The sequence below is a fragment of the Aulostomus chinensis genome, chromosome 15 (genome assembly GCF_037954235.1).
Source record: "Aulostomus chinensis isolate RoL2024-O1b breed Wild chromosome 15, RoL_Achi_v1.0, whole genome shotgun sequence".
Taxonomy (NCBI): Eukaryota; Metazoa; Chordata; class Actinopteri; order Syngnathiformes; family Aulostomidae; genus Aulostomus; species Aulostomus chinensis.
Window position 1 is genome coordinate 3,930,724 of NC_141334.1, and position 22,828 is coordinate 3,953,551.

Consider the following 22,828-nt stretch of genomic DNA (forward strand, 5'->3'; position numbering starts at 1 on the left):
AGATTAAGTCTGGAAGCCAACCCCTGCCCCAAGCGTTACTCTGGAAAACAATTATTTTGCCAGACAGGGCTTAAACTATGGTGCTGGAGAAAATTCATACCGGAGACTAAACCCTGCCCCAAGAGTCAGGCTTGAAGACAATTATTTTGCCAGGCGTGGCTAAATCTACGATGCCGAAGAAGATCTAGTCTGAAGACCAATCCCTGCCCCAAGAATCAGGCTTGAAAACAATTATTTTGCCAGGCGGGGCTTAAACCAAGGCAAGGCGGTGCCGAGGAAGATCAAGTCTGGAAGCCAACCCCTGCCCCAAGTGTTACTCTGGAAAACACTTATTTTGCCAGGCGGGGCTTAAATTACGATGCCGAGGAAGATGAAGTCTGGAGACTAAACCCTGCCCCAAGAGTCAGGCTTGAAGATAATTATTTTGCCAGGTGGGGCTTAAACTATGATGCCATGGAGGACTCCGTCTGGAGACTAAACCCTGCCCCAAGAGTCAAACTTGAAGATAATTTTTTTTGCCAGGCGGGGCTTAAATTATGATGGCATGGAGGACTCAGTCTGGAGACTAAACCCTGCCCCAAGAGTCAGGCTTGAAGATAATTATTTTGCCAGGCGGGGCTTAAACTATGATGCCATGGAGGACTCAGTTTGGAGCCCAACCCCTGCCCCAATGGTCATTCTTGAAGACAATTATTTTGCCTGGCGTGGTGTGAACTACGGTGCCAGGCAGAATAAGGCCTGGAGGCTAACCCCTGAATTCTCCTATTACCGCAGAGTTTGCCATATTTTTCGAAGACCGCTCCTGAAGAGGCTGTATTGTGGCATCCTAAAGGAGATATTTTTCGTGGAGCCTAACAGCAAACATCATGCCGCCCATTATCAGAAGAACCATGGCACCAAGGAAATAATCATGGCAGTGATGACAGGGAGGATCAGGGTGTCCTCCTCACCACCACCTTTAAACCTTGAAATAAACTTTACAAAGCTTTAGAGTGTTGAATGTTTTTTAAACCATTTTTTTCCTGTAATTTTCATTTGTGCAACTGTGATTTATTTGAAATAAAAACTGCCTGCTGGATTTAAATTGACTGTGATTCTCTTTCTGCATGCAAGTTGAAAGTTATGCCAAAAAAAAAAACCACAAGTATTTATTCAGATAAAAATTGGCGTGGACGGAAACTTCGTCCCAAATGCTTTCTCCAGCGAGGGTTGTTGCAGTAACTTGTAGTTTCCTTGTTGCTGAGTGTACTCTTGGTGATGCCTAGTCAAATGGCTCCAGAGATTAGTTGTATTTCCGTTACACTTAACTTCTACTTTGCACATTTTGCGCACAGCATTATTTTTTTCGAGTTGGGCGCAGTTTTCTCGCTTCTTAAAGCCGAAATGCTGCCAGACATCGGCACTTAATTTGCCAGAGATTAAAGTTGCGCTTCCGCCATCTTGTTGTTCTCTGATCGGAGGCACATGGCCTGGATCTTGCGAGATCTGATAATCTGACTGCAATAACGTTGCACTACACACTAAATCACGGGATTGTAAAGGGGCAAACAAAACCCAAAAAATAAACGGGTAAAATTTAATGCGTTTTAAAAGATCGATACTGGGATTTATGTATCGATAATCTTTCCTACAAGTGTATATCGATAAAATATCGCTATATAGACATTTTTAACCCTCCTCCAGAGAGAACCCACGCAGGAACAGGGAGAGCATGCAGACTCACACAGAAAGACCCCGTGCTCCAGCTGGGGCTCGAACCCGGAACCTTCTTGCTGTGAGGTGACTGTGCTGACCACTGCACCACCGTGCTGCCTACCCTTTATATATCAAGTCTTATTTGTGTAGCATTTTTAACAGATTAAAAAAAAAAAGTCAGCAAGGAATTTACATCAAAAAACAATCATCCAATTATAAAACAACAGCACAGGGCAGCTGATGTCACAGCAACAACAAATAAGCACAGAGACACTTGAGAGTAAATGTGGGCAAATTGTACAGTTATTTACAGCAGCAGTCAATAGAAACCCTCTCCTGCTAAAGAGAAACTTGGGGAAGCTCATTGTCCGTAAGAAGGATCCTTCTCAATTAATTATTCAATTATCTCATTATGTTACTCGCCAGATTCCAGTGCCCACACATTCCAAGCCAACACAGAATCCAGAATGTCACTGCAGTAGTACAAGTAAAATCTGCATACAGTCTTTTACACAGTGGACGCAACACAACGGTGATGGAAAAATATGAAAAATGGTTGTGTGAAAAGTTTCCACACGCAGCTGTAACGTTCCATGTTCTGTTTGTTGTCCCGAGTGAATTGAACTGTGGGGTCAGGTCCATGTTTGACCCGCTCATGGTAGTGGGAGATGTGCTGGACTGATGCCCTGATAGTAGAGGACTCACCAAGAACAGACTGATGCCAAAGCCGTCTGATCGAGCGTAAGCATCGGTAATAGAGGCTGGACAGCACTGTCTGTCAGAGCAGCTCCCTCGCCGGTCCGAGCTGGCAGGCTGCTGCTCAGGCTCTAACTGCCGACTCTCTCAAGGACAAAGAACCCTCATGGGGATGTTTTTACAACAGGACAGGATTTTCATGACTTTAGAGGGAACACAACATCAGCAGTGGCGTGTGAACGGTGACTAACAGTGACTGTTGCGACTGGTCTTTCTCTGTGAAACCTCTTTGGTCTCTGACTCATGTCATGTTCATACTTCCACTTCATTTTTATCCTCGCTCTCTTTTTTTTGGAAAACCTACATTTCATTTCTGCAGGGAAAAAATAATGCGTATTCTCTGATGCACTTTGGGTCATTTTTTGCTTCAACCTCCTGCTATGCGTAAATGCTGATGGGTTCGAGTTGACTGAAGAAATGTTTGTATGCTCAGCCGATGTCAGCGTTGGTGATTAGAGTCATAAATTACTGAATGATTTAGCCAAGAGACGTGACTGATTATACTTCAGACTCAAATCAATCTTTCTGTGACATGCAGCGATATGTGAAGTGTCAGAGACACCAGCTGCAAAGCTTCACATGTTTAGAATCTTAGATTACCAAGTGAACAGGAAAGAAGTCATTGTTGTCGCCTGTTACCTGCCTCACTTAGCGGATGGTAGCAACGGAATCCTGCAGACGGACCAGACCCCAGTCTCCAGGGTCAGGATCTACAATTTCATCCAGACTGTCTCCAATAGTTGATCAACTGTATTAATCCTCATCTTTTTTTTTATCAAATTTGATCAAAATACATCTATTTTTGAGATTTCCTGCAAGCAAACAGAGACACACACACAGAAGTGATCACATTAGCTCCTTTGGTGGAGGTAAATAAGTGTTATTTTCCCTTTTCTATCATACAGTCTCTCATTTTGGTGTCATCTTTTGCTGATGAACCACCGTGTTATTAGAAATATGGATCTCCAGAGTTTATTAGTCGGGGTAAACCAGTCAAAACCCAAACTTGTTATCCTCTGTAGCAGTGGAAGTGACAGATACATGAAGGATCATTAAACGCTAAATTCAGACTTCATATTGAAAGACACTGTCATTTTAAAAGTCCTTAAAAATAGAGTCAAAATTCAAACATGCAGCCAAAGCGCTGTGGCTCTGATATGGATGTTAGCGCCGGGTGTAAATGTGTGACGGTGCTTCAAGGCAGAGACATGAAATTGTCCATCCTTTCCTTTTATCAAAATCCTGCTTTCATCATTTTACATTGTGACGGCAAAGTGCACATCTGTAATACATCTCTTATCATTGCCTCAGTAGATATTTGAGATGTGTGTATTTTGTGGTAAAGGAAAGAATGAATGTGTGTGTGTGTGTGTGTGGGGGGGGGGGGTTGTAAAATTCCCCCCAGACTAGCTTATAATCATCACAGACTCTCCCTCTGCATCCTTTTCTCTTTTTAATGATGGTTGCAGAAAAGCAGCTTCAAATGTTCCCAGCCTGGCACTCGGCGAGAAGGGAGGATGTGTGATGGAGTTCACAGGAGCAGCCGAATATTTTTGAGGAATAAATTAGCAGCTTCGCTCTTTGGTGCTCCGCCAGGACTTCTGGGAAGAAATCCAGTAGGTTTGAAAGACTAGCTTTGGATGCCGTATTGGATGCCATATTGGATCCACTTTAATTTGAGGTTAATTGAATTGAACACCCCCTCTCCACACGCGCGCACACACACACACACACACACACACACACACACACTCTCACTCAAAACACCCTCCCCCCAAAAAAAACTAGATTGTCAACTACCCTGTCAACAATATGAGACCTCTTCAGTACCTGTGAGCTCTGCAGTCCACCGTTCACTTCCTTTTCTTCCTCAAGTTTTACTGGTTTCTGAATGAATGTTAATGAATGACTCAGAGGAAGAGGAAATCTATCTCTGCAGTAGAAAAACAGATGGAGGGCAACGGGTGTTGAGCTGTTTGTTAAATGGGGTCTGCGGAAGTGACCCAGCCATCGATGAAGTCTGAGCCCTCATCATGTCCTGGACCTCACATTCTAATAATGACTAATGTGTTTGCCGACGTCAGCCTGCTCTCATTAGTGTGATTTATAGCCTCGCCACTTTTCAGTAAATCGGAGAAGCTGTATCCCAATTTATTCAGGTCAAATTAACCATTCATAATTAGACGCGGTAACCTTTCCTGCTTCTCTATATCCTACTCTGAATGTGCTGAACATGTAATGCTCATGGTTTCATGGTTAGCTGTGAAGGTTTAGCCTGAATCTGTCTCCTGATGGTTAACTGCCAATGGGCTGATCTATTACCATTTTATGAAGGGGAAGCTTTGCTCTTTCCACCCACACTGGAGCCATGGAAGCGGAATTTGCAGTAATGTAGCAATTGTCTTGGAGGGAATGATCACCCAGGCCCGAGGGGGAGGGCAAATCGGTCTCAGGAGCAGCTTCATCTGTTTCACAACGGTTCTGGGGTTGCCTCCGCTGAGGGGGCTTAGCCATTCCCATTCTTAGCTGGTCCAAATCCATGTGGTCTACTGAAACATGGCTTTCAGCCAGTGTCCAGTAGGAAAGTGTTGCCCTGGTCCCTAGGATGCAAAACAGGATGTTATAAGGTGGCAAAATCCTGCTGGTTCAAGGCAGCAAACACATGAAACTGCAGAAGACCATCCTGATACACGGGGAACAATGCAAGAACCCTGGCACCATTTGGAAGACGGGCCCTCTGCAGGGCTACAGACCAAGAGGCTGTGGCCCTGGGCACACACTCCCTGACGGCTGACCAAAAACCAGCTGGACAAAAGAGGATTGAAGGCCCTCCTTAGGGGGCTGTCCTGAGGCCCACAGCAGCCTGTCCACCCAGACAGCCCGGTGCTGCTGGCCCGTAGAGCCGCTCTGATTGACCGATGGAACGTTTTAAACAACCTGATAGCCTGCAGCTGATGAGTGAAAAGGCAAGATGTAAGCAAGCTGTGGCTCATTGCTGCACAATGAATATGTGGCACAGTCAAGTATACATAGGAAGTTTTGTGTGTGCGTGTGTGTGTGTGTGTGTGTGTGTGTCTACCAACTGCTGTGCTGAATGTGGAGCCTGACAGCATCAAGAAGAAAAGACCTGCTGGTTCTCTCCTTCGTACAGAAGAGGTCTGTCACCTGCGGCGTACATCTCCTGCAAAGTAATGTGGGACCTCATTTGACTGTTTTCAAGGATGCTGGCTCGACTGTCGTGAAGGACTGAAGGGACTTTTCATGATAGAACCATTACCAGAAGCCTGCTTATCCTGTACCTTATACTTACATAGACTTACTCCTTTTTAACTATCTGTTTGCACTGGAAAGGAGGAGCTCGTTTATGTGGTTGTACAACTGTGTAATGACAATAAAGGGGCATTCTATTCTATTCTCTCGGACTGGAATGCCATGACAGGAATTAGGAGCTGAACTCTGGACCTTTCTTCTTAAACAGCAAGATGGAAAACTTCATTTTGTACGTAGAGGGGAGAACCCAAGTATGACAGAATATGATCCTGAAAATGATGTGAATCGTTTGCTCTGGCCTGCCCAGTCACCAGGTGTCATTCCAGTTGATCACCTATGGGAGATTTCGGACAATGTTTTTTGAGAGCGCATCCCTCCATTGGAGGTTTGAAGACTTGTGTAACCTTTGCAGAGGCACACTGCAAGTCTTCTGAAGGCTTGTAATGGCCGTTAATCACCGTTTGGCACACGCTGCAGGACAATGATGCCAAGTCGTGGTTCACTTGACCCCTGCCGATAATCATGGGTGTGTCCATACATGGATGAGTAATAGAATAATCACATGACGGCAACATCTGTTTCTGTTCTGTTTAAAGACACAGCAGCAGGGAAGAGCAAATATAACCGTGTGTGTGTGTGTGTGTGTGTGTGTGTGTGTGTGGGGGTGTGAAAATTTGGCAAAATTTAAAGCAATTTGAGGAGTACTGCTAAGGTAGAAAGGCGCTACATAAAAATGTGGCTGTGAGTCCAGGAATAATAATCCTTATTCAAATCCAACATATCAAGGTGGTGTTCCCCTCTTGGATAAGAGTCAACAGTCTTGCTAGGCGAACTGTCTTTGGCATTTAATGAGATGAATCAGTTGTTTAAGGAAATATAGGTGTCTTTATATTAAAATCGAAACACTAATTGCTCAAACTTTGATAATCGATCGTGTTGTTGAGCGCTGGATGAATACGAGCAGAGATGATGGGAAAGTAATGTGAAAACGAGTGGAGAGGACGAGAGGGCAGAGTTGTGCAAGTAGACATCCAAGCCATATCCAGGTTTTCAGTGCCGTTATTCAAAGATTCAAATTTAATTTCCAGCGATATTTTTCTTCCCTCCTTTGGATCCTCACGGTGAGAATAAGAGGACATCGCCCATAATCTTAATCTGATGAAGATTTAAACACCTGTCATCCTCGGGTCAGCACTCTACCCAAATGATTTAACTTCAGATGTGTCAGTGCCTTGATACTGACTGGATTGCATGTTAATGTCACCCACTTTGGTAAATAATCCATTGCTTATTTGTAATTTAAATGCAGTAAGAGTTCCTAATGTGATCCAGAACACTTCGGACAGGCTGGATCCCACAAGGGGCTTCAGAATTAACCAGCAGAGGCCAGCCTGACAGGGTGATTGACACCACTCCTCACCCTGCTCTTGAGTACTGCTCAGCTCTAATTTAGTTTACTCTACTTTAAAAATGTTTGGGCAGGTAGGGTCTGGTCCAGGGGAAGTGATGCTGGAGTTGATCATTCACTCAGGCTCATTAGGAAATAAATTACAGCCGAGAAGAACGCGAGCGAGCGGAAGCGGGGGAGACAGATTGGAAGATCTGGCTTCAGGTTTGTTGGTTTTGGCTTCCCCTGCTGTCTTCGTTGTCCTCGCTGTCTGTTGTGATCAGGGGTGCCTTCCCAAGAGACAAACGCTGCCAAACCACATCAAAACAGAAGGAGGAATAATGAGAGCCAGAAGATGAGCAGAGGAACAATGGAGCAGGAAGGAAACAGCAGAGGGCAGAGATAAAAACATTCTGTCTGTCATTTTAGCAGCTGTAGTTTCTCCAGTCAAGGTTTGAAAGGACTGCTGCTTCTGCGCCATCCTCTCCTCTGATATTCAGAATCCAATTAGCCAAGTGGTGGAGGGGGGTTCCTTAGTGACAGTGGCCCATTTGTTAGAACTGCTATCAACGAGGAACACTGACAGAGGTAATATTTTATTAATGCAGGGCCCGTCTCCTTGTATTCTGCAAATAACGATGCCTTTTCAGGCTTTGAAAAAAACTCTCTCTGTCTTTTTTGTGTGTGTGTGTGTGTGTTGCCGAGGTTTGGAAGCAAATACGCAGAATAGTGAACAAGACTCCAAACGAGAGCTGGTGATGGAAGGGAGAAATTACGGCTCTGCCTATCAATGGTGGTTTGGAGGATTGTGGCTCGCGCTCCTTTCCACATTCCATTTTGAGTCACTGCTTTGCATCCAGCACCTTTACAAGCTGTACAGCAAACGCAGCCATCGATCGCGGGCCCTCGTGCTGGTCGTCTACATCTAAATGTCCAATCCAGAGTCCATCTACTGGTGCTGGAGCCTGTTTTCACCTCCAGTGTGTTTGACCAGTTTCCCTCACTCTACTGTTTTTATTTTAAATTGGCTAAACCTCATCATCCTTTGCACTTCAACATATCCAGTTGTTGTACACATGTTTAAGAGCTGAACTCGTTGAATATGGAACATGTCGAAGAAGGAGAAGACAACGAAATTAAACATTAAGAGTTCTAAAAAACAGAGATTATATTGCATGCTGTGAGGATATGAATAAATCCCGATTGGAAAATCCTTACGTCGAGACTTTTAAAGCTGAAAGATGTCGTTGATTTCAACATTATGGCCAGCAGTCAACTCCTCTCTGCAGAATATGAATGTTGAGTGATTTTTCACTTCCACAATCACACTGCTGAGCTCCATCAGCGGGAGCTTGATGGAGGGATTCACTTGCCCCTCTTGTGTTGGAAGGTGGTTTCAGCACCACGGACAGCACCAGCCTGCTAGCGCCAGTGTGAATGGGAGGCGTGGAGATTATAAGTAGGCATCCGGATGCAGCAACTGGCGAATATTTTGATTGATAAGTGTTAAGATGAGTGCATATCACGTGTTGGTTTTACTCCAAATCCTAAATTATAAAAACTATCAATAAAGAAAAGACCCCATGGAGGCTGCTTCAATTTGGAAGGTTTTGTTGGAGCAGCAACTCTCCACGTGTTGGACTTTGGGCTCAACGTTGTCACCTCCGCCAGTGAAGCCACATTTAATGTAACTTGGATTCTATCTATGGACAAATTGGGTAATTTTGGTTAAGAGGCAACTGGACTGTTTTTAATGTTTCTCATTATGAACTGAAACATCATTAACTACACCACTGCCTGATATTTCTGGTTTGGATTTCTCAAATTAATGACCTTTTAAGAACAAAAACAAATTGCTCATAAAATGTGAGCTTCAATTTGAAAGCAATTTGTTGCCCCCTGCAGGGCGCTCAGTGGAGAAATGCTGCTGCAGATAATGTCCTTCATGCAGTTAATTTATATTTCTTAATATGTTCCATTACAAAAACATGTGACGGTTGACCTTCAGTTGTTGTCGCGTGTGCGTTATCTGCCACTACATTTCCGGTCACAGTAAGCGACTAGTGCTGGTTTTCCATTGGGACATTGTGGAAAGATGCTGCACAATTTAACTGACACGTAAGTGTCTACTTAATAATTCTGTCTGTGGCGTCTTCAGTGGAATTGTTGATGTTGAAAAGGACGAAGAAAAAAAAACAAACTCCAGCCTTTAATTTGTTGGGTAATGATGTAGAAAATGAATATTCCAAAAACAAATCGCAGCACACTTACGGAGACACTTGGACCAAGTTCTGCGTGGCTGTTTGCATATGTAATGACCCTCCACAATTATTGTAGACAACAGCTTTGGTTAAAATTAAAACAGCTTGTGTTCCAAGAGACAGATGGTTAAAAAAAACTGTGCTGAGTCATGTTTCGGTGGTGGAGATGAGCATTTACACATCACACTTTGGGGTGTCTGATCTTTTTCCCCTGGTGTGTGTGTGTGTGTGTGTGTGTGTGTGTTTGTGTGTGTGTGTATATGAAGAGTTTGGCATCATTATATCTGGAGTGGTTCTTGGCATATTGGGTTGGGCCATATGGTATTTTAGCAAGACTCTTACCAAGATGGCATTATTTGGAAATAAATTTGAGCAATATGTTGCTGAGATTGTAGTGAATCAGCAAGATGGTGGCACTTGGTCCCTCTGCACCTTTAAACCTCCGTCGGGGCGAAGACACCGTGAGCGACGTTGTTGACTTTGAATCTTGCCACCGCAACATCAGCTTTCTTCCTTGCAGCTTTCGCCTGAAACACTGGAGATGTGCGTTCTAGGGAACTCCATCATTTTAAATACATGCATGGTTGCATGGTGGCAAAACAAAAAGTAGACCTGCATCAGCGCGTGGCGTCGAGCGTGAGGATGAGGTCAGTGTAGCTGCTCCGGTTGACTACAGTGATTACCGGCTGCAATTCGTGGTTTCTGATGTTCAGCCCGGTGATCTGTGCGCTCATTGCCACTGTCCTGTAGGCGGTGATGTCCGATTGCTGCTGTCGGTTGATGTACTTCTTTTTTTATTTTATTTACATGGCTGGAATGGACTGTGGACATGATTGGGGCTCTTGGGATTAATAAAGCAGTCTGAATCAGAAGTGAACCCGCATTACTCCATGCGGACCGACCCGGTGTGTTTCACGCCCGAGCACCTGTTGCGCGACCTGAGCCGACCAGATTTATCTACCATCACCAAGCTGTGGTCTGTCGTATTTACTAGAGGAGTGATCAGTGGATTGTTGATGAGTTTCCAAGTCGCGGTCAAATCCTCAGGTTTGTCTTTGACACAGTTTGATCTGATATCTTGTGATTAACTTAAGATTTTTCTTGCAAAATGCATGAAAATAGAAATAGGACAAAGCTCTCGGAGGTGTACATCGTCAGGAATGACCAGCCTCCACAGGGGAACCCCGCCATTTTTCATTCATTCCTGATCTCTTCTTATTCTCACTTGAAGTTTAATAATTAAACTTTAATATATCAACAAGAAGAAAACAAGATGGTAAGAGAGATGTGTGTCCAGCTGCCAAGGAGGTCATGCGATCACCAGCGCTGGTTCGTCTGTTTGCAGGTTAACTGGAAAAGTTTTGGATGGATCGTTTAGGTTGGATGATGGAACTTAGTTAGTAGAACATTCGATTTGATTTTGAAATGAATCTGGAACCAGATTTGATGACATCATAACACCTTGGCGGGGGGCGGGGGGGGTATGTGTTCTCCAAGTGCCCTCCGGGTGGTTTGATTGACAGATTCAGTTTTGGAATCTCAGCAGTCCACAGACAGAAAAGAAAACAGCCGTCTGAGCCGTCAGAACTGACTTGACATTGAAGTCGAAAGATTTACAGGCTCCATTTCGGGCAAGATTGATTTCGGTTGGAGGAAGCTCTGAGGAAAATTTGGAGAAAAATGTGTATTTATAGTCTCTTGTATGATTGATCCTTTTCTTTCTGAATGCGTTTCTTTTTTTACGCTGTCTGCTATATGCCATTCGGTTCCTCTTTAAGTAGAAAAAGCTGGCCACATCTTTGCAAACAAGTTAAACTTTGAAGTGAATTCTGGTGGAGCTGCCATGCACAACAATTACGACTCTCTACAAGAGCCCTGAATAGACAAGTTCAAACACTTGCATCGCATGATCGACTCACTGGCAATAAGCCGCTTGCATTAATGGGGCAGGTGATATTTTTTTTTAGTACAGCAGAGCCGACTGTTTCCTCGTAGATCATTATCAATTTGAAATGTTGAGCATCATTGCAACTTCAGAAGAGCCGCTATTTTTCCGCTAAATATCTTTACAACTGCAGATATTAAGAGGATCAAATTTTTTTATTTTTTTTTTTAATCTCACAGTTGGATTCTTTCTCTTTAGGGTACCATTCTGTCTAATGACTTCAATAAAGACATAAAAAAAAAAATCACTGAGTGCGAGAAAAAGTAGGTGGAGATATAAAAGTTCCCCCTGTGTGAGTTTTTTTTTTTTTTTTTGAATGTTGTTGAGGCCAAAGGGAAACATTCCGACGTGGACCATGTGGCACTGACAGATGTCTTGTTCTGTGGTGACAGTTCATGGTTCTACGACAGTTTTATTTTGATCTTTTTTTCCTCCCATTTGTCAGAGAGCATATTCAGGAGTTTTTTGCCATTTGTGCTCAGTGTTCTGAAGTAGTGCTCCCTTTAATGGCTTCAAGGCCTAATTTAACTGAAGTGTGCACGAATAGGTGTTGGATTGAACCTTATAGTGACATCAGTGCCTTTTTGTCTTGTTCTGATGTGTTCACTGCTCTGAATTCTGCTGTCTTCGTTTCCCTGCAGATCACCTAAAGGTGGCACTAGAGGAGTACATGGTGCGGATGCCGAAGGTTCGCATTCTCAGGACCAAGAAGAGGGAGGGGCTGATCAGGACTCGCCTGCTGGGAGCTGCTGCTGCCAGGGGAGAGGTCATCACCTTCCTGGACTCCCACTGCGAAGCCAACGTCAACTGGCTGCCTCCTCTGCTGGGTGAGGAACGCTCATGCGCACAAGTCGGAATGGTTCCCCTCACGCTGGGCGAGCACTGCTGTCGTTGTTAGCTCTGTCAGAGATGGAGTTGGAAGCCCTCGAGTGGATGGTGTTAGGAGTTCCGCTGATGTATGGCATCCACTGACAGTATCTGCTGCTCCCACGGACGTGGGCTGACATCATTTTAACCGTTTATCCATAATTGATCAAATGAGACAACACTTTGGGTGCTTAAGGGCATACGGGGGTTGCTTATCCAGAAGATCTGCCTTCTTTCTTACTCTGCCTGTGATTGGCTAGTACCTGATACCTTTTAGGATACCGTGTGAGATGGATCAGCCAATCAGAGGAAGAGAAAGATGCGGGGTGCGTAAAGCAGGGTTTAGAGCCGATGGAGGAAATCTTGGGCTTCGGGCAGCGTCGCCGAGGTTAACAATGACAGGCAACATATGTTTAAATGTAAACAAGAGTCTAGTGAAGGGTGTGGGGAGCTTTTTTGAGGGTGAAATACTGGTTAATAACAGCTCTGGGTAATTTCACATTATTAATGTGAATCAAAGGGGTGGGCTGACTCATTTTCCTTGTAGCAATGTGAGTTTGCATAAAGTCCCCAAATAAGACCAAATCATATCAAAAGTGCCTTTTTTGGCTCAGGCTTCTTTAAGTTCCTCATTTCATTCGTTTTGGTTATTTGTTCCGGTTTTCTTTGTGTAATGCCTTTCTTTTTGTTCAGAAAACTTCAACAAAAATATTGTTTCGTGTCCCTATAAAAGTGAGGAACTGTCGTGCCACACTAGTTTCTTCCCAACTGTCCCTCCCTCTCTCTCTCTGTTTTTCAGATCGAATCGCCCAGAATAGGAAGACCATCGTGTGTCCGATGATTGATGTCATTGACCACGACAACTTTGGTTACGAGACGCAGGCGGGGGATGCCATGCGTGGTGCGTTCGACTGGGAGATGTATTATAAACGGATCCCCATCCCTGGAGAGCTGCAGAAGGACGACCCCAGTGAGCCCTTCGAGTGAGTGCAGTCATTCTTGACACATTTGACATTTGTTGGAGGATTCTTTCCTGATTATCTAATGGTGCCGTGAGCGTGTGTGTGTGTGTGTGTGTGTGTGTGTGTGTGTGTGTGTGTGTGTGTGTGTGTGTGTGTGTGTAAGCAGTCAAAATCCTCCTACTGTGTCACGCTCTGCTGAATGAGCAGCACAGGACATTGTAACCCTGATTATCCACTGAAGGGTGTGCTGAGTGTACAGGCTCTTCACCTCTGTATCACTGCTTCCATATTCATACACACATCAGTTATGTCAGGGCGGACAATGACAAGGGTGCAATTTAGTGCTAAAAGTCACTGTAGCTTCACGCTGCATCCATTAAGCTGCTAAATTTGGAAGTACAGCCTTTACTTGAGATGATTCCCCTCTGCCCACAAGGCCAACACACATCCATTCAAAAACTGAGCTTTTTATTTATACTCCCTCCTGACAAACGACAAGCTCAAATGCTGGGAGCTGTGAGGCAGTAAAGTCAAAAACCAACTCTTTGTCTACAGCATTTCAGTTTATTTATAACCTGAAAATCATAGTGGCATGATACGTTTCTACCCCCACCCGACCGTCAGTTGTGCTGTAACTGATCTGATACGAGCTCCACTTGGAGAACAAACACTTAAAAATGTATTTGCATGTCGTCCTTTGCATTTAGTCAGAATACCAAATTTAGTGGGTAAACGTTAGCGTGGCAACTTTTTGGGAAATATGCTCATCGTCCTCCGGAGCCAGACAAGAAGACATGTGCCTCTCTCTTCTGTGCGTGCAGTAGAGACTTAAGCCTGATTTATGCTTCTGCGTCGTGGCGACGCCGTACCTACGCCGTAGCCCCTACGTCGTCATTGTGCATTTATAGTTCTGCGTCGAGGGAACGCGTTGCTCTGTAATTCACCGCCAAGCCACTAGAGGGGTGTGGCTTTATCTTCGTATGGTTTTGGGGGACTCTTGTCGAATTCCTTAGTTTTCTTCCGGTCATAGCACATGGGTCAGAGACAGAGACAACAATGGAAGTTGTAAAGGTGGTCATACTTGCGAACCTCCTCGATAACTCTTTCTTCAGCTTGGTCCATTTTTATTTTTGCGTGTTGCTCTCACCACAGAAACTTAAAAAATAGCGGTGTTGTGCTGAACCGGAAACATCGTGTGAGCGGACCAATCACAGTCCATTGACGTTCACGTCACTATGCGTCGACGCGACGCGTAGTCAGGATTTTTTGGAGGTGCACGTCGGGCTACGGCGTAGGGGTCTGCGTTGACGGCGTAGGTACGGCGTAGGTACGGCGTAGGTACGGCGTAGGTACGGCGTCGCCACGACGCAGAAGCATAAATCAGGCTTTAGAGACTGCCTGACTGCTAGTTAGCATAGCATAATGAATGGTAGTGGGTGGGCAGGTCAGCATTCCTCTGTCACAAGTCATCAAATACACTTTTCTCCAAAAAGGAATGCAATACATACCCAGAACTATTTTCCTGACTGGGTGCACTGATTTCACACAGCACCTCAAAAGACCCGTCGTAACTTTGTCTGACTTTGCAAGAGAGGGTGAGGGGGATTACTTCTGGACAAACCTTTAGCTCTACAGAGCTGCCTCTAAATATTTATGATTCACCAGCCAGTGTGGTGAGTAAAATGGAGAAGGGCCCCTGTGCCTGCGGCCTCCTAATCTCTCAAACTGCCCCTGGCCTGGTCAGACCTCATGGTAATTTTACTCCTGTGCAAACAGCAGTCTTCGTCCAACACACAGCAGCAAAGATGTGTAACCTTTAAATAATGAAAGCCAGAATAAATAAACATTCATCAGGGGCACACTTTGCCATTTATAAGGCCAAATGACTGCGTGTGATGCCAGACACTCCATTTGTGAGCCTTGAGGAATTAGTTAGACAACATTTCTGGATGTTTGGATGCCAAAGACTATTTGGGTGTCCTGGGAAATACAGTAGGTATCCTCGGGCCGGGCGGCTGTGGTGCAGGAAGATAAAAGGCTCACGAAGAAGAAATGATCTGGAGAACAGTCTGAATCAATCCTCATTTTGAGAATTAGTCTGCTCCTCTTGCCCAATGAAATGACCTTCATCAGTGCAAATCCAATCTGAGCTGCAAAGATTTTCATTTTCATTCTGATTGACATTGACACAGTAGAATGAGGAAAAATCTATTGTGGGGGTGCATGTGTGTGCGGATGGAGTATGATTTTATGCCTTCTCTCTTTGTCTATTTCACCCTCCTTTTGCTTTCTCCCTCTCATCCCTCCCTCTGGCTTCAGTGTTTCATTCAGGGAGGAGTCCAGGCCCCGACTCTTGTCCCTCACGGTCAATAGACTGAATTACAGAATAGTAACTTGACCGCTTCCAATTCAATATTTGCTTTACCATTGAGTTGAATATTTTTGCCTCCTTCAAGGTCACACTTGTTTTTAAGGAGGAGCAGTTTGACCAGCTGAAGAACAGATGTCCGTTCTTGTCAGGCTTGGTAGAAAATGAAATATCACGTCGAGCCCCGGAGAATAGTTGGAGTCACACGATAGGAATTCTTCCTGCAATTTGTTAATCAAAAATTGGGAAGAAGTTAAATGTCATGGTGGCAAACTAATTGATGCCTGGGAACAAGATGCAGCTCATTGTCATGCGTTCATCAAATTGTGGCAATAATTAAAAGCTTGTGGCTGCAAATAAATCCAAGTGTGGGATCAAGTGATGTCTTTTGGCCTCTAGATGTATTTTCCTCTGTTTACAGCAATGCTCTTTATTTGCTATAGACACGTTTCAGTCCTTAATCACAGTTGGCTGTCATTGTTGTTGTTGTTGTCCGTCTCTGTCACGTGGTGAATCGCACCTGCTGGGTTTTTTTTATGGTTTTCTATTTTTCTAGTTGTTATTGGGCCCCTCGCAGTCATTACAGTGAATGCTGGTCAATATTAATTCAGTGGATTTGCACGGCGGCTCAAAGTATACATCTGCAGTTGCATTGTGCAAATCCAATTTTCCACTGTGTGTCCAATGTCATTTTCTTTTTTGAAAAAAAAAAATAGACTTTAACGACAAAATGGTTGAGAAGGTAATTACAGCCATCCAGAGCAGCAGGTCTCTCCCTCGCTCCCTTTCTCTCTCCCTCTCTCTCCATCTGACAGAACACAGTAAATGGTTGAAATATTTACCAGCGTTATTCAGGTTGACGTGAGCTTGTATCTCACAGTCAGCGTGAACAAGGCTCCTGAGGATCAGCCATTGCAGAATATCGGCGCCCCTTAATATTTATGTCTGTTCATGTGTGTTTTTGCACCTTTACTGTCATAGCTGTAATAGCTCTTTGTGTTTCCCAGAGGTTTACATTCAGTTTGTGACAGCGTGACACATGAGGGTCCAGCGTGTGTTCGCCAAACCTTAGCTGTTTACAAATGTTCCCTCGTACGGATCCTTTCCTGACACCTGATGGCGGCCAAACTTTCTGGCACCGTCCATTTTATTTAGATTTGGTTTGTTCATTAACATTATTACAGTAGGTTACATTCTTCGAAGGAGGGATGTCGTGATACCAGTACCACTGTCCTCACAGGTCTTGATACCAAAATAATCGATCTATCCATCTATCTATCTATCTATCTATCTATCTATCATCTATCTATCTATCATCTATCTATCTATCTATCTATCTATCTATCTATCTATCTAGATAGATAGATAGATAGATATCAAACAAATACATTTAAAAATAAGTTCTAACTCAGTAAAACCGGTCGTATGCACAGCTTGTCTCCAGAGTTTTTCTGCCGGAGAGGTTTTCCTTGTGACGATCTGAACCCGTTATATTGCTGAAATCTTTCCTGCATTATTCATAGGCATGTAAAACAGAACCCTTCAGAAGCAACGTCAGACGTGTGCTGTGTGTGGTCCGATCACTTACTGAGAAGCATTAACCCTCTCATCACACAATTCCAGAAAAAATGTATATTGACCTTTTTTTGGAAAGGAAAGATGTGTATGTAAGTTACTCCAGGTACAAAAAAAAAACAAACTAGTTGTGGCTATTTTGCTCAATCAATTTGAGCACGAGATGTTAAAAGGCTCCTGTTGTTCCCGATCATCACCACAGGTATCAAGTCGGTGTGCATTGATGTTCTCTTCCTCCAGCAGACGAGAGCTAACAACCTCCTCCCGGTAAATCAGCTCCTGCTCTGCCGATGCTCTCTGTGCTGAGCTCACTCCCTCCAGTGGCTTTACAAGAGTCGACAGTTACGACACTTGAGCAGTCAAAGCGACACACAGATGTCCCTCTGCAGCCACCTCATCATCTCCCGATCAAAGTGCGTCCTCAGAGTCTCAGTCAGCATGACTTCGGGGAAAGCGGGAGTGTGTTTAGTTGTGTCAGCTTTGTGTTTTTGCAGCAGGTACCCGTTGTGGGCAGTGAGCAGCTCAGACAGCGCGTGTGTTTCCTCTTTGTCCAGTCAGTCAAATCGCTTCCATCAAGCCAGAACTTTTGAGATTCACAGAGATTTCTGGAGAGCGCCGCTCACTGTCAGCATCAACCTGTTAACAACTGTCCAACCAGCCATCCGCCCATCAACAGGGACCGGCCCGCTGAGCAGTTACATGCCGCCGACTCACATAAAAAGATTCGGCTCGCTGAGAAGTTAAAACTCAGAAGAATCACGTGGACATTCCTGCTACAATAAATCCAGTAGGGGGCACCCTTGTGTAGATTAGATGAGTTTCTACATGCTCGTGGGTCTCTAATGGAGCTCGTCTCTGTCCCCTCCACTTTTCCTGGTATTCCAGTAAATTGTAGCCCACTGCAATGTGACGCAGCCGAGTGAAAGAGATGGTTAGAAACGCTGTGATGTAGCTTGAAAGGAAATGTCCGACTTGACCAAATGGTGTTTGTATTAATTTATTTCAAACGGGTTTACTTTTGGGACTTTGTCACAGCTTGTGTTGGAAGGGATACCAAGCACTCAACCCAATTAGAAGAACGGCAATTTATTTATTTCTTTGTTAATTTATGACCCGGCTAATTTGGGAAAGAAATAAAAAATGAGGTGGTGCCTCATGTCAAGTGTGCGTGAATAATAGCAGAGGGAATTGTCCAGCGCGGAGTCAAGGGTGTCTTATCAGTTGTTTTATGGAACGTTACATGGGTTTAATGTGATTATTTTAAGGCTGAGTCATATTTCCTCACCAGGAACTCCCATCCATGTAATGTTCAAGGTGCACTCAGATAGAATGGAATGTGCTGCATTTCTCTTTTTATCTGCACAGATTTTTATTGCCGAATTTTTTTTTTGTTACAGCCTCTGTAACAAGGTCGTGTGTCTGGAAGAGCATAATTCCAATTAATCATAAAACCTGCCAGAGATTCAGTTCTCCTCTTATTTCTCCCCCTCAAGCTCTTGTCATTGTGTGTTCCTGAGTGGAAACACACAACAATATTTGGTTCTTACCCCCCCCCCAATTAGGAATACCTTATAGCAGGATGGTTTGTCACCTCGTATAATTTAATCATTGAGTGCTCAAAATGCACTCTGGTAGAAGAATTTCTTGCTCCTCCCGACTCCCTGATCCAATTTCTACCAGTTGGTACTGGTGTCCTGATGAGAAGCTGCTCAGTGCTGTTCTTTCAGTTCCACTCCAGGGACGAGCTGCGCCTGCACTCTGAGCCGAGGACCATTATGTCGTTTGGCACGGCAGAGCATGTCTGAGCAGTCAGGATGCCCAGTGGTTCAGAGGGGTAATTGGTTTTGCCTTGGAAGAGTGTCAATTTAGGGTTGGGGGGCATTAAACACGTGCACATGTAAATGACATATACAGGATTCTGGGAGGAACACAGGACATGAGTGCAGTATTTACGGTAATGCCGATTTAGTCACATGTTCTCAGAAATGGATCTTAAATCTGAGGTGTGAAGCAAACACAGAGAGACCAGACTCAGACCTCCCCAGCGGTGATGCCGTCCAGGTTCAGTGTAGCTCCTATGATAATGACAACCATGCTGCTAATCTGTACTAACCTCCTGAAAGCTTCAATCCCTTTCATTTTGTTTCAGTCAAGAAAAACAAAGTGACCTTAAATACGCTGGGGAAAAAAACTTGCACCCGGTTACTGGAGTGTTGGTGTGTGACTGGTAATCATGTGTGTCTTCCAGGTCACCAGTGATGGCAGGTGGCCTGTTTGCTGTGGACAGGAAGTGGTTCTGGGAGCTGGGAGGATATGACACGGGTCTGGAGATCTGGGGAGGAGAACAGTACGAGATCTCTTTCAAGGTAAAAAAGAAAAGAACAAAAAAAACCCACAAACTAACACCACACTTCAAATCTGCACATGTTGTATCCTGAAGCAATAGATTTTGTCTCTGCTGACAATTCTTCTTCTTTGGAGTGAATTAATTTCTTCTTCTGATGCCCTTTGTTCTTATTCCTGTTCTGTGTTCTTCGGACCTCAACTGGGACTGGCAGGGTTTCAGCAGTTGGTGGATTGTGCAGATTTTATCCAGAGCTCCTTTTCATTAAGAGGCCATGCCCGTTTTTATGATTATTATTCTTCTAAAAATAAAAATAGCCTTTAGATGAAGAGCTCTGCCGGGACGACTTATGGAAGTTAGCATCATCATGGCTTCTCTTGATTGAAAGCATATCATTGATTTGATCATAGCAGAAATCAATCATCAAAAGTTGAGACTTCCAGAGTTTGTCGGAAGATAAACTTCACGAAAGAAACGCCACTTTTATCATTTTTGAAGCGCCACCGCGAGCTTCCTCTGCTCTGATGACGTTGGTACTCTGCTTAGCTGGCTGTTAGCAACCGCAGTCTTTGGGACACGCAGACGTTTCAGTGTTCTGTTTATTCATTATTTGAATTCCTCGGAATAAAACGTACAAATATAGTAAGTTAGGGTTCAGCACTGACTTTGAGTCGAGGAAACGGGACGATCAACAAGGCTAACTTCCTTCAGTCTCATCCCCGCTCCACTCTATTAAGATGTTGTTCAAGGAGGAGAGACTCTCACGCGTTCCTCTGAAGGTTTTGTTCCCCCGCAGCTCTTTAACTAAATAGCTCATGTTGAGCAACATTAAGACATCCAGATTATCTAACTTCTGTTCAAGTCTTTGGAGCCAAACACACCCAGTTGCACTGAGGCCTCTCCACGTGGATCATCCTCAGAATACCTTATTAGATCAAGCTTTTGTCTGGTGTTTCAGCATGAATTATTCTGCAGTGCAGCTGTAACTGCTTGCGACTTGGCCAGCATGTTAAGAACCCCCCCACACACACACAGACAGACACACACACACACACACACACACACACACACTCACCCCCTCCCACCTTTGTCACTAAGATCTGGACAGACAGAACAGCCCGTCACAATAATTGAATTCTGCTTTGAATGAGTCAGGGCTTTTGTCATCTCACTTAATTGAACACAAAGGCCAGTGTTGGCTGCTCTGATTTGTTTGGACGTACACAGCAATTCAGTACTAAATGTTGTTTCCTGTGAGTGAATTTTCTAGCTGAAGAGCTTTGTCGTTAATAGAGATGGAGATGCTTAAATCAAGTTCACTGTAAAACTGTTTCACTTATGACTTGCACACCCCCTTTTTATTCTTTATTGATTCTAGTCACCAAACAGTATAATGTGCAATGGAATAATACACAATATGCAATGCAACAATATGCTATAGGATAGAAAAGTTAGATGACCTTGTGTCCTCTGAGCAAAGAGGTTTAGACAGTCGTACTGTAGAGATCCATGCTATTCTCCTTTAAATACAGCTCAGTACAGCGTTATCTGCTGGAAGTGATAAGAGGTGTTGCTCAAATCTCTTCTCATCATAACTGATGAGGAAACAAAAAGAAAATAAACGACTTTATGTGCTTTTTTTCCCAAATTCACAATGTTTTTCACTGTGTACAAAATGGGGAATATCATGTAATCTTGTTTGTAGAAAACTAAGGGTCAGCTCTCAGCCAAAAGTACAGGTAAAGTATTGGATATGGTCAAACATCCAAATTAGGGAAATTTCGGTGAAGACAAACAAGCAGCGTTGAGCCAGAACAGTTCTTCCGAAGTGAAAATATGCAAGTTGAGTTCACATCTGTCATCATGATTTAGAAAAATGTTTGACAGGAGACATTATTATTATTCCGGCCGTCACTATTCTGCTGAGACGTTCCTTCAAGTCCGAGCTATCAGAATAAGTTAGGTGGCAAATGAAGAGTTTCATTTTGCCTCTCTGCGAACAGGTGACCCAAAACAAAGGTAGAAGAAGAGTGAATTAATGAATGATGGCAGCTGTCACATCAGGACAGCTGGTCAGCTTCGACATCGATGCTCATCTACAGCGTCTTACAACACCTTCTATCTTCCCCTCAGTCTCTTCGTTCCTCATTTTAGACCCGTATTTTTGTGACAGATCAAAAGAATGCACAATTAATCACAACTGCATTATGACCAGTTCCTATTTTTAACATTGCAAGAAGGTACAATATTATTTCCAAGTCCTTCTGTGTATTGATGTATCGCCTGGAGTTAAACGCTGTGATGCTGCAGCGATGTCCTGCCGACATCCTCACTCTTGACAGTCCATCTTTGTGTGGGGTACAGATCCACACAAAATCACACCGTTAATGAAAATGGGAATAAAGATGGAAAAATATATCATTTCCCCTAAAATTGCTAATCATATCACAGACAGATTTTTTTTTTTAAATCTTTTACCAATGTTGCTACTGCCACAGCTGCTTGTGAAAATCCGTCGCACTGTGGTGGCGTGTCGGGTCAGGTGAGATGGAGGCGAGTGCTGTACTGTTGTGCAGTGATGGTAGCATCCGGGTTTTCAGGTGAGCGGGACTTTGTGTGTTAGAGGTGAGTTATAAGACTTGAAATTTAATCTGACTGATGCTGAACTAAAGCTCTTGATCCCTCCTGCAGCGAGGGCTCCCTGCTATTACACTCAAGTGTTTCGATGTAGGAATGAAGAGGACGGGAGACAGCGGTGCAGCAGGGACGCTGCCACCCTACAGCCAGATGAGGAGGAGGAGGCGGAGGAGGAGGAGAGGAAGGGATCCAATCTGTTATTTCTCCTGAATGTGTTTGTTCTTGCTGGAGAGGAGACACAAACTTGACAAAGAGTAATTGAATTGAAATAGCAGCCAGCTGATGTCCGTTCTGGAGGAGCAGAAAAGCAGAGCCAGTGTCAGCCGGCTGGACATCACCATGCTTCAACCGAAATACAGCCATCAGGGAAAGAGCAGCACACCCCACCATTATAGACTCACTGACACCCCCCCCACACACACACACACACACACACACACACAAACACGCACACACTCTTGTTTTTCTGTATTTCCTGGCATGTTATTGATTATTCATCCGGAACTCTGAAAAATAAACAAGACAGCAGCACAGCATTTTATTCAAAAAAAGAAGAGTTCTAATTTTCTCGAATGACAAAATGCCACATGGAATCTGGATTGTTCTCTCTTTTTTCCAAATTGAATGCCAAATAAATGTTGATTGTTGACAGGATATCACACCCCCAGCACATGGCAGGAGGAGAGAAATACATGGAAACCAGCAGCTGCTCAGAGCAGCAGAGAAAAACAAATTATTTTCCTCATTAAACCAATCATTTC

General features: G+C 44.0%; 1 protein-coding gene across 1 annotated transcript in view; it reads left to right on the plus strand.

Annotated features, from left to right (window-relative positions):
• The window catches only part of LOC147248353 (polypeptide N-acetylgalactosaminyltransferase 10-like), an 87,374-nt gene that overhangs the window by 51,087 nt on the left and 13,459 nt on the right, over positions 1–22,828 (plus strand). Inside the window, exons 5-7 of the mRNA XM_086226823.1 lie at positions 11,956–12,141; positions 12,981–13,164; positions 19,335–19,452. Coding sequence (XP_086082949.1) covers positions 11,956–12,141; positions 12,981–13,164; positions 19,335–19,452 — 488 coding nt within the window. The remainder of the gene's footprint in view (positions 1–11,955; positions 12,142–12,980; positions 13,165–19,334; positions 19,453–22,828) is intronic.